The sequence below is a fragment of the Ylistrum balloti genome, unplaced genomic scaffold (assembly GCF_031769215.1).
Source record: "Ylistrum balloti isolate Yb309-2 unplaced genomic scaffold, AGI_CSIRO_Ybal_v1 Utg371770, whole genome shotgun sequence".
Lineage (NCBI taxonomy): Eukaryota > Metazoa > Mollusca > Bivalvia > Pectinida > Pectinidae > Ylistrum > Ylistrum balloti.
Window position 1 is genome coordinate 66,748 of NW_026782886.1, and position 13,232 is coordinate 79,979.

The 13,232-nt window shown below is 34.8% G+C and overlaps 1 protein-coding gene across 1 annotated transcript; it reads left to right on the plus strand.

Moving 5' to 3' along the window:
• The first annotated feature begins 119 nt into the window (after positions 1 to 119).
• LOC132563575 (sodium/bile acid cotransporter 7-B-like) lies at positions 120 to 7,235 on the plus strand. The gene is made up of 11 exons (XM_060228317.1): positions 120 to 219; positions 527 to 609; positions 845 to 981; positions 1,348 to 1,423; positions 1,825 to 1,863; positions 2,105 to 2,140; positions 3,760 to 3,908; positions 4,428 to 4,528; positions 5,829 to 5,954; positions 6,411 to 6,561; positions 6,895 to 7,235. The coding sequence occupies exons 1-11, from the start codon at positions 120 to 122 to the stop codon at positions 6,917 to 6,919; spliced, it is 1,023 nt and encodes a 340-aa protein (XP_060084300.1). The 3' UTR covers positions 6,920 to 7,235.
• The last annotated feature ends 5,997 nt before the right edge of the window (positions 7,236 to 13,232 follow it).

Genomic DNA, 13,232 nt, shown 5'->3' on the forward strand with positions numbered 1-13,232 from the left:
TAGTCGAAAAAACAAAGTACGTCTAACGCGCAATGATTCAAAAAATGTGTTGTTAGGCACTTCCGTCAACGTGGTATCACCGCGGTATCATCGTAACGTCTGTCAATGACGGTGATACAATGGCACTGCTTAGTATTTTAAGAAGCAACTGGTTTATAATAGGAATAGTTCTTGTGATCATCAGTGCCAAATTTGACCCAGATATCGGTTCAAAAGGAGGTATGGTGTTTAAAAATACGATTGTTTATATATGAAACTATTTCAAACCGTTTCCAGGGATGATCCTGTATGTCAAGTCTTCTGTGACAAATTTAAGTCAATTTATATATATATATTGTCAACAATTTTATTAACTTCGCTCACTTTCTCAGTTTGTCAAGTGATTTTAAATTAAGCTTATCATGTGACACTTTTTCCCCACCTTTATTGTTCATCGTTTTTTAGCCATAATGTCAATCATGTACTCAGTGTTGATGGACTGTTAAGAATATGATTTGTAATGATAATGCTTGTTGTTCATTTCAAGGAATTCTCAAACCAGAGATTACAGTAAAGTATGTTGCCGTATTCATCATTTTCTTCAACAGTGGTCTGTCATTGAAAACAGAGGTAAGGGATGTATCATAGTAGTATTTGTGGGTACAAAGTTATCTTACTAGGGATCTACAATAAATTTGGAACTCATTTCGAGAACTTTCTCTTAAAGTCAAACCCATTTTTTTCCCTTATTTTTTCTTTTGTTAAAAATCTTGCTTAAATTCAGAGCATGGTGAATTATCAAGAATTACAGTAGAAATTGTATACTTTGTTAAGAGTTTGTATTTCTGAATTTTATTTAATACAGGAATTCACTAAAGCTATTTTCCAAGTGAAGATTCATGTATTCATTCAAGGATTCACCTTCATTATATTTCCACTGTTGATGCAGACTTTGGCAACGTTATTGGCATCAGGGCCTTTTGACAAACATCTGATAGAAGGGTAAGGATAAATAATGCCGAAAACCTGCTTCACAACCTCTTAGAGAAATTTGCCATTTTAGGTCAAAAGTCATATTTTTGGAATAGGAAAAAGTATAAAAAGACACCTTGCCTCCAAAGGGATTCAAACAAGCAACTCTTTGGTCTCTAGATCGATACTCTATCATTGAACTAAAGGGAAACTCCCATTAGCCAAGGCTAGTAGGCAGATGTGTACTCTGAACTTTTTTGGAAGGCTGGCAGTTCAGAGTAATCGTTTGTTACAAAATTATCACTGCTTATCAACATCACAAATAAATATATTTTTTAGCTGAGTTAAGGATTTGAATGATACAATCTCTGTATAAAGTATTTTGGTTGGTTTCAGTTTAAAGGTGCTTGGTTGTATGCCACCACCGGTGTCTTCTGCTGTAATACTCACTAAAGCTGCTGTAGGAAATGAGGTAAGAAAAATTAAATAGGCCTGTAGTTCAATATGGCACAGACTTTTAAGATTAGAGCCTGTAAAATTTTTCAATATAGGAAACATTTTTTCATCTATACTAAGCAATATGTTTTAATGGATAATACATTATACAATAAAAATTCACAACATTTTGCCAACAAGTTAATTCCTTGATTAACATAAATATACACATTCATCAGTATATCACTGTAAACAAAAAAACTTATTAAAACCAATGTTATACAAAACATGATTTACGACTAAATATTTACAAAAAATACATGCATAATACATACAGTTCACAAACTCATAGGTAAATTAAGTTATTGAGTTAACTCTCACCCCCTAGCTATTTAATGTATACATAAGTACATATCTCTCTTTGCTTCACTTTTACAGGCTGCAGCTATTTTCAACTCCGCTCTGGGTAGTTTTTTGGTATGTTGGCTTTGAAATTCAATTTTTTCATTTGTTAGTTTTTGCCACAAATTGGATAAAACACCATGTAATTTCAAAGATTATGGCTTTTCTTCAAAAACATGAAATTCTTATTTAGAAGTGAAACATACATTGCATATTTATAATGTTTACCTGTTAACAAATCTTACTGTATTGATTATATATCTACAGGAACCTAATGACATGCAATAACAAAAAATTTTATTGTTGTTGATTTCAGGGTATCTTTGTAACACCAACTCTGATTTTAATGGTGGTAAGTTACAAAATTTACACATATATTAAGGTATCCATTTAATCCAGTCAGTTACTGATACTTTTACTTGTGTGACATCATGATAACAGACAGTGATTGTACACCAGCAACATCACTGCTCCATCTAGAGGACTGAGGAGGTAGTATTAATACATGACACAAATTTGTAGAACACTAACAAGTTTGATGTGGTGGAAAAATGCACTATACCTCGTATAAAGATAAACCAAAATATAAATTATGGTAGAATCAAATAATCTTCATAGATGGAAGGATCTTAAGGTGCTATACCAAAACTGTAAAATTTATGACCCCAGGGTCTCCCATTTCCCTGTGGGGAAAGGGTCAAGTTAACTATAGTTTATATAGGAAAAAAAGATTTTTCAGCATATTTTTTCTCTATTTTCTATAATTTTTGGAAATAGATGAAATTTGGTTTGGATTGTTAGTATAGGTCCCCAGAGACTGACAGGCAGGGCAACAAAGGATAAAATTGACTGAAATTAAAAAAGTCTTCAATACCCAAATAAAGTAGAATCAAATACTCTTCATGGATAGAAGAGGTTTTGGGTGCTTTATCAAAATCGTAAATTTCATGACCTCAATTTCACAATATCTCCCTGGGGAGGGAGTAAAGTTTATTGTAGTTTATATAGGGAATAACATTTTTTAGCATAATTTGTTTATTTTTCCATTGGAAGTAGATCAAATTTTGTTAGAATTGTTAGACTAAGTATAGGATGAAAGTTTGGTGTTGTGCATGTATTGACCCTGGCTGATATTTCAAAATCTTCTCAATAAACAAATATGGTAGAATCAAATATTGTTTATGGATGGAAAGAGCTATAGGGGCTTTACCAAAATTATAAATATCACAACCCTATTTGTAACTTAGTAAAACTCTTCTGTTCCTGTACAAATTGAATTTCTCATTTTCTCTTCTCTATACTACACATTCATTCCAATTGTTTCCATTTTTGAGGTCACTCAGGTGACCGTTTAGGCCCCTGGGCCTCATATTTTATATACATTTTGTATCTGATGAGATGATGACTGCAGCAGATTACATTGTTGAATACTAATATTATAGTTATGATCACATCTCTCATTTCATGTCCTACCAATTAGTTAGGGGCAGTAGGAAATGAGAGATGTAATCATAACTATATTAGATTTGTTAGACATGATAGGGTACAGATAATTTTCTTTATGCTTGCGATTGTATATTGTGTATAGATGTAAAGATGTCATGTATGAAGAACTACATACACATATAATTTAGAATCTTTCCCTTTCAAAAATGAATTTCCTTCAAAAGCTTAGACTAAGAGATTATTTTTTTATTGCACATTTTTATATTTAAATGAATAGCTATTCTCACATTAAGTGTAACAACGCATATGGTTAGAACTATTAACTCATTTGTTGTAAATAATGTACAGTACAAAGACGGCTAGACCATTTAGTGTAAAAACAAATCAGTGTCGTTAATATCGGAGCATTCTGATCTCCCAGTTACTTCCCTTGGTTTCATTCTATCACATTGTATAGCAATAAGCTTGATAGCCAATGGGTGCCCAAAAATGATATTGCAGTATAGCTATAGAATTTTCTTAAAGGTTGGATCCCAGGCAGATGTACCTATCACCACCATCATAGTCCAGTTATGTATGACTGTAGTCGTGCCACTTGTGACTGGTCAGGTTGTACGGCGGTTTGTAAGAGTTTGGATGGAGAGGACATATATTCCCTTCAGCACCATAGGAAGGTATGAATTAATACAAGTTACCATTTACAAATCACCTCTCTGGTACACATACAAGTTACCTTTCTTTAATTAAGGAAGGCATGGAACTAGGTACAGATTCAAGTTATCCTTTAATTAGGAAGGCTTAAGTTAAGGTACCTGTTAGGCATGAATGCAAACATCTGCATTAAGATAGGAATTAAGATGTAAATACACATTACTAACCTTAACCAATGAAGGTACCGACAGAGTTATTTGCCTTATCATTAGAACGAGTGAACTCCCTCAACATGGCAGTTATTGGCTGTAACTGAATTTTAAAAGTATTAGATAAACATTACACATCCTGCATTTAATTCTGTATGTTTCCAAATAGGATAAACTTTAATGACTCATTAAGTAAAGTTTGCTTCAAATACTTTCAGAATTTCAAAACATCTTCTTTGCCATTGTTTTCTTTCTGTATTAGGAATATATGAGCAATAATAATGACTATGATTCTAATAGTATGTTTGAGAAAATTTGTATTTTTTTTTTCAGTGGAATTTTACTACTTATCATTTACACAACTTTCTGTGATACATTTTCTCATAAAGATGTCAATTTAGATGCCATCAATCTCATGTCCATCATACTTCTCAGTGAGTATCCAAGTCATTATTCATTTACAACCTGTACCTTATACACCATTGTGCTAGCAGTTGTGTACTGTATGTTTAGAATTTTACACATTAAGTGTACTCCATTGTGCCAATAGTTGTGTACTGTAGGTATAGAATTTTAGACAGTAAGTGTACACCATTGTGTCAACAGTTGTGTACTGTAGGTATAGAATTTTAGACGTTAAGTGTACACTATTGTGCCAATAGTTGTGTACTGTAGGTATAGAATGTTAGACGTTAAGTGTACACTATTGTGCCAATAGTTGTGTTCTGTAGGTATAGAATTTTAGACGTTAAGTGTACACTTTTGTGCCAATAGTTGTGTTCTGTAGGTATAGAATTTTAGACGTTAAGTGTACACTATTGTGCCAATAGTTGTGTTCTGTAGGTATAGAATTTGAGACAGTAAGTGTACATCATTGTGTAACAGAGGTCATTATTTATTTCAATGCCTTTGCTAGGAATCAAACTTGGTACCCCTGGCTTACTAGTATGACGCTCAACCAATCAAGCTAAAGAGAATTTCTCTCTTGCTGAGTGGTATACTGTGGCTTGTGTTTTACCAGGGTTACAATTGTGACAATAGTTGTGTACTGTAGGTATAGAATTTTAGACAGTAAGTGTACACCATTGTGTCAACAGTTGTGTACTGTAGGTATAGAATTTTAGACATTAAGTGTACACCATTGTGCCAATAGTTGTGTACTGTAGGTATAGAATTTTAGACATTAAGTGTACACCATTGTGTCAACAGTTGTGTACTGTAGGTATAGAATATTAGACAGTAAGTGTACACCATTGTGCCAATAGTTGTGTACTGTAGGTATAGAATTTTAGACATTAAGTGTACACCATTTTGCCAATAGTTGTGTACTGTAGGTATAGAATTTTAGACATTAAGTGTACACCATTGTGCCAATAGTTGTGTACTGTAGGTATAGAATTTTCGACAGTAAGTGAACACCATTGTGTCAACAGTTGTGTACTGTAGGTATAGAATTTTTGACAGTAAGTGTACACCATTGTGCCAATAGTTGTGTACTGTAGGTATAGAATTTTCGACAGTAAGTGTACACCATTGTGCTAACAGTTGTGTACTGTAGGTATAGAATTTTCGACAGTAAGTGTACACCATTGTGCTAACAGTTGTGTACTGTAGGTATAGAATTTTAGACAATAAACATTATTAGCACACAATGATAATGAAATATATATTACCCTGGTATGTTTCAATGATTTTATTGACATTTAACTTATCAAATGCATTTTTTATTTTCAGTTGTCATAATCCAGTCCATTTTATTGACACTGATATTCTTTTTCTCATCATGGAAGCAAGCAGGATTCCAGCCTGTGGACTGTCCTGCTGTCATGTTTTGCGCCACACACAAGTCACTCACACTGGGTAGGTCAATTATCTTAGACTTCAGTATATCAATTCTTTCATTAACCAAAGATTAAGTTTATCAGATAACATGTTTATTTTCACGTTACCGTAGATAACAATTTCAAATCAAATATGGCCTTGACCTTTTGTTATTCCTATTTTAAGATTACCCTTTTGGCCTTAAAAGCTGACACTCAAAGAATCCTTCTGATCTGTAAGGTAGCGAGAGGTCTGAGGGATATTATCTTCAGTGGTGACCCGTGAGTGAATTGAACTTACATGTATCCCTATAGTAAAAGATTATCTTCACTGGTGACCCAATCATGTTTGTGATTTCTACTTACTGGTATACCTGAAGTACAGATTATCTTCAGTGGTGACCTAATCGTGTCTGTGATTTCTAACTACTGGTTTACCTTAAGTACAGATTATCTTCAGTGGTGACCTAATCGTGTCTGTGATTTCTAACTACAGGTATCCCCATAGTAAAGATTATCTTCAGTGGTGACCCAACCATGTCTGTGATAACCATCCCACTCCTGGTGTACCATCCAACACAGATTTTAATCGGCAGTCTCATTGTCCCATTTCTGAGAGGCTGGCTACTCTTACAGTCCAAACACAGGTAAGCACTGTGATATATCATTGTTCCTCAATAAACATACTATAAAGTATAGTAGACTGAAGTTTGAGAAAGTACCGTTTACCAGCATAGATATGTAACATGCTATTTTGGACCTACTCAAGTTAGTATCAAAATATGTATGAGGATACTATTGAACCATAAATAGTTGTTTGGGAATACTGGTAAACCAAAAATAGACATTTGAAGACATTGTTAAAGCATATAAAGGTCTTCGAGGGCAGAACTTTATAAATTAGAAGTAGATATTATTGTGCTAACACTATGTACAATAGTAAGAAATTGAAATAAGAATCTTCTCTTATTTTGTTTCAGAAAAAACATCACAAGGCATGTATGACCCAAAGGTGTAGTCATATAAACACTGGCTGAAAGGAGGAGACTATTTCTACTGGAAAGTCTATCTCTACTGAAAAATCTCTACTGGAAAGACTATCTCGACCCAGAAATCCTATCTTGATCAAGAAATCCTATCTTGACACATTCAAATTTTCCATTTTATCTGTTTTTTATACAATGCTTGCAGTACAATACACTGCTTTTCCATCATGATGTCACAAAGTGTTTCCAATATTGCAATGGTCATAGACAAATCAAACCAGCATGAAGAACATCCCATGCATGTGCCTATAATTCACCAGGAAAACAAAGTCATATGCCAGACATATTTTAGAGGGCAGAGTATGTGAACTTCTGATCTCAGGAATTATGTTCATTCCCATTTTGTGAAAAAATGACATGATGAAGTTGGGATATATAATATCTATTTAGCTGTTGATATATACATGTACAGGTATTACATTCATTTTAGTTTACATACTTAGAGATTTCCCGACTTTATATAGGTCAAAATAGGCACACAACTAGTTTGAGATGAGTGGGCACATTATACAATACCTTGGTATAATGCTCAGGGTGGTGATGCTGTCATGTAATTTGATTCAAGAGTTCCATAGACGTACATGTAGATGATTCTGTCTGCCCAACAAATTGTGTGAAGATGTTAACTGAAAATGACTTTTAGTCTTGCTAATGAATTCTTGTGTCCATACTTTAAGATCCTAACTAAAAGTAAAGATGGACAAGTGATCAGTACTACGAGGTATTCAAGAAAATAAAAAAAAAAACAATAGTTTTTTCAGTTATTGCACAGAAATAAAGGTACAGGAATTATATTATAATGTGGAATCCTCACTATCAGGTTTTGGTAGAATTAGACCTCAGTTAATTGATACTTATTTATAGATAATTTCAGGTAAATGATACACAGCTCCGGGTAAGTGAGCAGAAGATTGGTGTAGACACTCCCAGAGTGATAAGTATACTAAGCATTAGTTATAAAGCATGAAATACATTAATTTGATATATATAAAGTTTTTTTCTGATATGAAAGTGTCTAGTGGGCAAATGGGTGATATGGAGAATGAAGATCACAGGGTCTAGTCTACATAGACGTAGGGAAAACTGGGCCTATTTGATATGAGGATGATGTTAGTAATTTAAAAGTTCAACAGTGATTTTTTAATAATAACTTTTCAGGACTAGTTTCAAGTCAAGTGGCAACTCAGCATCATATCTTAAGATTTGATATGATTGTAAAGGAATTACACAAATTATTTCTGTAAGGGTATGAAACTGTTCTCAAGACTGTAGTGATGAGTGGCTGATATTGTGAGAGTTTGTATACCCGATATAAGTGGTACATACTTATTTATATGTAATATATGAGGTTTTCTTTAATTGTTGGTACAACTATTATTTGTATATGTTTATAAAGGGCTTATATATAAATTATATGTATATTTTTAACATTTGATGTTAAAACATGGGTACAATTCTTGTATGTTATTGTTGTTAAGTTTGAAATTTTGGATTTGGTGTTTTTATTCTTGTAAAATGCAAATAAAATGTGATTTTTTTCCACTGTGAGATTTCCTGTTTTGATTTTACTTTCATACAAGAGATCCCAGAGAGCTCTTGGTGCCCACTATCATGTGATCATCTTTGTTTAAAGAGGGATCTTCCTCTAAAGAAATTTCAAAATCTCACATGGGCATCTGTCAGCCATTTTGTTTCTCTGAGCTGTCCCAAAACACAACTAGGGACAAAGGAAATGTTTGTATGAAAATTGTGAGAGATCCATCCAGTAATTTTCAAGAAATAGAGATAACAAGAATTGTTTCTGGACAGATAGAAGAAGGGAATATTGAACAGCACACATGGTGTTGGTCTGAAAACAGGATTTATGTTATTTATTGTAGAAGGTTTACATGTAATTAGATATTATGACTATATAGAGATGACTTCTGACAAGAATCATATAAAAGATAAAGGAAACAAGAGGCCCATAAGACCTGTCTGCTCACTTGGATCCAAAGCCTATAATGGTTATACATGCCTATAGGTTAGGTATTTCAAATATTTCCAAGTTACATCTCAGTTACTTAATGCCTTTGGTAGGTCAAGAACAATGGGTAAATGCTTATATCACAACTGAGTTTATATGGTTATCAGGTTTGGATATCAACTGTTTGAAATATATGACCCAGAAATTAAGTCCCTAGAGGTGTGCCACCCCCAAGGGTCGATTCTTACATCATGAATAGGTTTATCTCTTGTTGTGAAGCAATTCTATATATGGCTACACTAAATGGCTATTTCTTGATGCCTAGCAATGCTATGTATGTTTATGGGGCGTGGATCTCAACTGTTTCAAAGATATAACCCAGAAGTCCTGAGGTCAGACTCTAGGGCCAGTTCTGACATCATGAATATGTTCATCTTTTGATCTCCAGTATTGTTATATGTGGTTTAGGGGTGGGGGTCTCAACTGTTTCAAAGATATAACCCATTTCTGCAACTGAGCCCCTCCCCTCTGTCCTAGGGGCCCAGACCCATCAATTATGAAAAATTGATTCCCCTTCACCAAATCATACTTTAGACCAAATTTAGGAAAAATCAAATCATGCCTACAAGAATAATTTGCTCTATCCCTACTGGGCTCCTCCCATCTCCTCCAGGGGGCTGAGACACAACATTTATACAAAATTTATTCTACTTCACCAAACATTATTCAGACCACATTTGGATGAAATCCAAACATTCCTACAGGAGTTAAAGGATTTTAAAGAAATCACACTATATGTATTTCCCCTACTTGGCATTGGGTTGAAACCCATCGTTTACTATAGTATACAAAATTGATTCCCCTTCACAAAACAATGCTTCAGACCAAGTTTGGGCAAAAATTCAATAATTCCTTCAGTATGAGAAGGATTTTAATGTGTTAAATCTATCTTCCCCATTGGGCAAAGACCCTCCTGCCCCTGGAGGACAAGACCCATCGTTTATGAAAAAATTAATTCCACTTCACCTAACAATGCTTCAAACCAATTTTTGGACCTGCCCCTGGGGCCATGGAGGTCGGGACAACCATTGATGCAAAATTTGTTCTTCTTCCCCCAAGGATGCTTCTGACCGAATTTGGTCAAAAGTCAGTCTGTATATGATTAGTTGTAATTTTTAGAAAAAAGTTGATGGACGGACAGACCAAAGTGATAGTGCAATATTATCTTCAATTTAGGAGGGCTGATTGATAAGTTGTGAGCCTCATATTTAAGGGTTTGATTATTGACTGACATATTGCATTATGTTTTACCATTATCCCCTTCAGTATCTATACACTCTTACCAGCGATACTTAAGGGCCTCAATGCCACTTTCAAAGAAGACCTTTCCTTGACCATTCAGAAAGTTCTCCACTGCTTGTTTGACCTCATTATCTGACCAAAAGTGGGTACCAGAAATGGACTTTTTCAATAATGGAAAAAGATGAAAGTCTTAAGGAGTGAGATCAGGCAAATAAGGTCATGCTCAATTAATTCAAAGCCATAATCATTGATTATTTGTCCCTTTTGTAGATAATTTACCATCAAATTACCATCAGCATCCAAGAAAATAGAGGCTATAACCTTTTCAGCTGATGGAGCAATCTTTTCCTTCTTTGGCGGGGATGAACCAAGGTGCTTCCATTGTTTAGCCTGTTGTTTGGCCTCACATTTCATCCAGTCACAACACTGCAGAAAGTTAGCAGGATCGGCCTCTAAGAGGTTCAGATAAGCACACGGTGTGTTTCTGATCAACTGTCAGAAGTCATGGTACCAAACAGGATAAACAGGATCCTAATCCTATTGGTCTGCCCCTATCTCCCCAGGAGGCTGAGACCCACTGTTTATTCAAAATTGATTCCCCGTCACCCTAGGATGATTAAGACCTAAATGGGACATAATCCTGACATTCTAATAGAAAAAGGATGATTTTAAAGAATATACTCTATTTCCCATATTGGGCCCTGCCTCTAGCAAAGACACACCAAGTATACAAGATTAATCCTCTTCATCCAAGGATGCTTCAGTCCAAATTGGGACAAACCTGACATTCCTACAGAAGAAGAAGAATTTAAAAGAAATTGCTCTACCTCCCTTATAGGCCCCTCCCCCTCATATCCTAGAAGCAAAGTCGCACTATGTATACACAAGAGTTCCTCGGAACTGTATGTGTCGCCAGCATAAAGTGTCACGGTCACCCAGAAATTGAACTGGATGTGCAACGATCAACCATAAAGTTGTAATACCAAATTTCATTTCTATAACTTGAAGCATAAAGGGAAAACTGCTCAAAGCAATATTCCTGAGAAATTTTTCAAGTTCAAAGGGACATATCACTGCCAAGAAGGGTTACAGACTGCCAAGAAGCGAACTCGGTGCGTAACTTTTGACCAAGAACTTATATACAAAATTGCATGAACTCGAAACATAACCAAAGAAAGTCAAGAAAACAATATTCCAAGAGAATTTTCTAAGTTCAAAGGGGCATAACTCTGCCAAAAAGGGGTCACAGACAGCCAGGAATCGAACTTAATCTGTACCCTTGCAGGGGCCTTGATCTAACTGTTTATAAAAAATTGATTTCCTTTCGTAAAAATTTGTTCTATATTCAATATTAGGTCCTACAAACCTACCACTTATACAAAATTAATCCCCTTTCACCCAACAAAGAATAAGACCAAAATTGGAGAGGGCCCTGGCATTCCTGACAAAACAGAAAGGACTTTTAAAAAATCTGCAAAATCTCCCAATTCAATCCAGCTTCTCAGGACATGGGGAGCCAAAATCCACCATTTATACATGAAAAAGGTGAGCAAAAAAAAAACCTATCTATAGTAAGACACTTTGTTACCATGAAAACAATAAACTAGAAAATGTCTGTTGTAAGACATGAATGCCCCCGCCCGCCCATGTGAAATAATAGTGAAAGGTCCGAATGAAGTTGTTAGGTGGTATATACTGATTTGGGACGGGACGGGACGGGACAGGACGCGACGCGACGGACGGACATGGGCAACGCTATGGCGGGGGCATAAAAATAACACCTTTAATCTAACCTCTTGACATTTGAATCTTACAGCAAGGAATAAAGCTTTGTTAATGAAGATGAAGGGTTTAGCTAAATGAAACAAAGTGAAATTACTAACTAACGGAATGTAAGACAGGAGACATCAAACTTTAGGGAACTAAAGTTGTTGAAATTTTTCCTTACTTGAATTCAGGAGAGCAATGACAATGAAATATATAATATATATATCTGGGTTTATCAAAAAAGATTATTAACTCTGAAGAAAGAGGCACTGAATCAAGAGATATTCATCATGTTGTGGGCCTCTTTCATGTTGTTGAGAGAGATAGCCACCATCTATCTTTACAAGGAAAACTTACCTAAAAATATTCCTGGCTGTTCATCTGACAATGAACCCTGCAAATGTACGAAAACTGCAGTAAAACAGTTTATCTGTCAAAGGAAACAAAATTAATAAAATCTTTGCTGAAATAAATGATCTAAATCAGTTTTCTCTACTTTACTTAACAGTGCTACATATGTATAAATTTATTTGTTATACTGTAGCACTGTGAATATATGCTCATTAAGAAAATTACAGAACTGTAAAGATACCAAGTTACTGGCATTATGGTAGAATAATTCATATGGAAATGAATATGATGAAGAACCAAATTAGCATATTGCAATTTGTATAAATTTAACAATGAACTTGAATCAACATCTACACCTGTACTTACATTATATACCATATCCATATATTGTAGATCTGACGAGTGTCAGGGATGGATTCACATTTGTTGATTGACTAGGACTAGAGTGATTTGTGAGAAGTGTCTGGGGGATAATTCACATTTGCTGACTGTCAATGATTAGTGATTTGTGAGAAGTGTCTGGGGATAATTCACATTTGTTGACTGTCAAAGATTAGTGATTTGTGAGAAGTGTCTGGGGGATAATTCACATTTGTTGACTGTCAAAGATTAGTGATTTGTGAGAAGTGTCTGGGGGATAATTCACATTTGTTGACTGTCAAAGATTAGTGATTTGTGAGAAGTGTCTGGGGGATAATTCACATTTGTTGACTGTCAAAGATTAGTGATTTGTGAGAAGTGTCTGGGGGATAATTCACATTTGTTGACTGTCAAGGATTAGTGATACTGTCAAAGATTAGTGATTTGTGAGAAGTGTCTGGGGATAATTCACATTTGTTGACTGTCAAAGATTAGTGATTTGTGAGAAATGTCTGGGGATAATTCA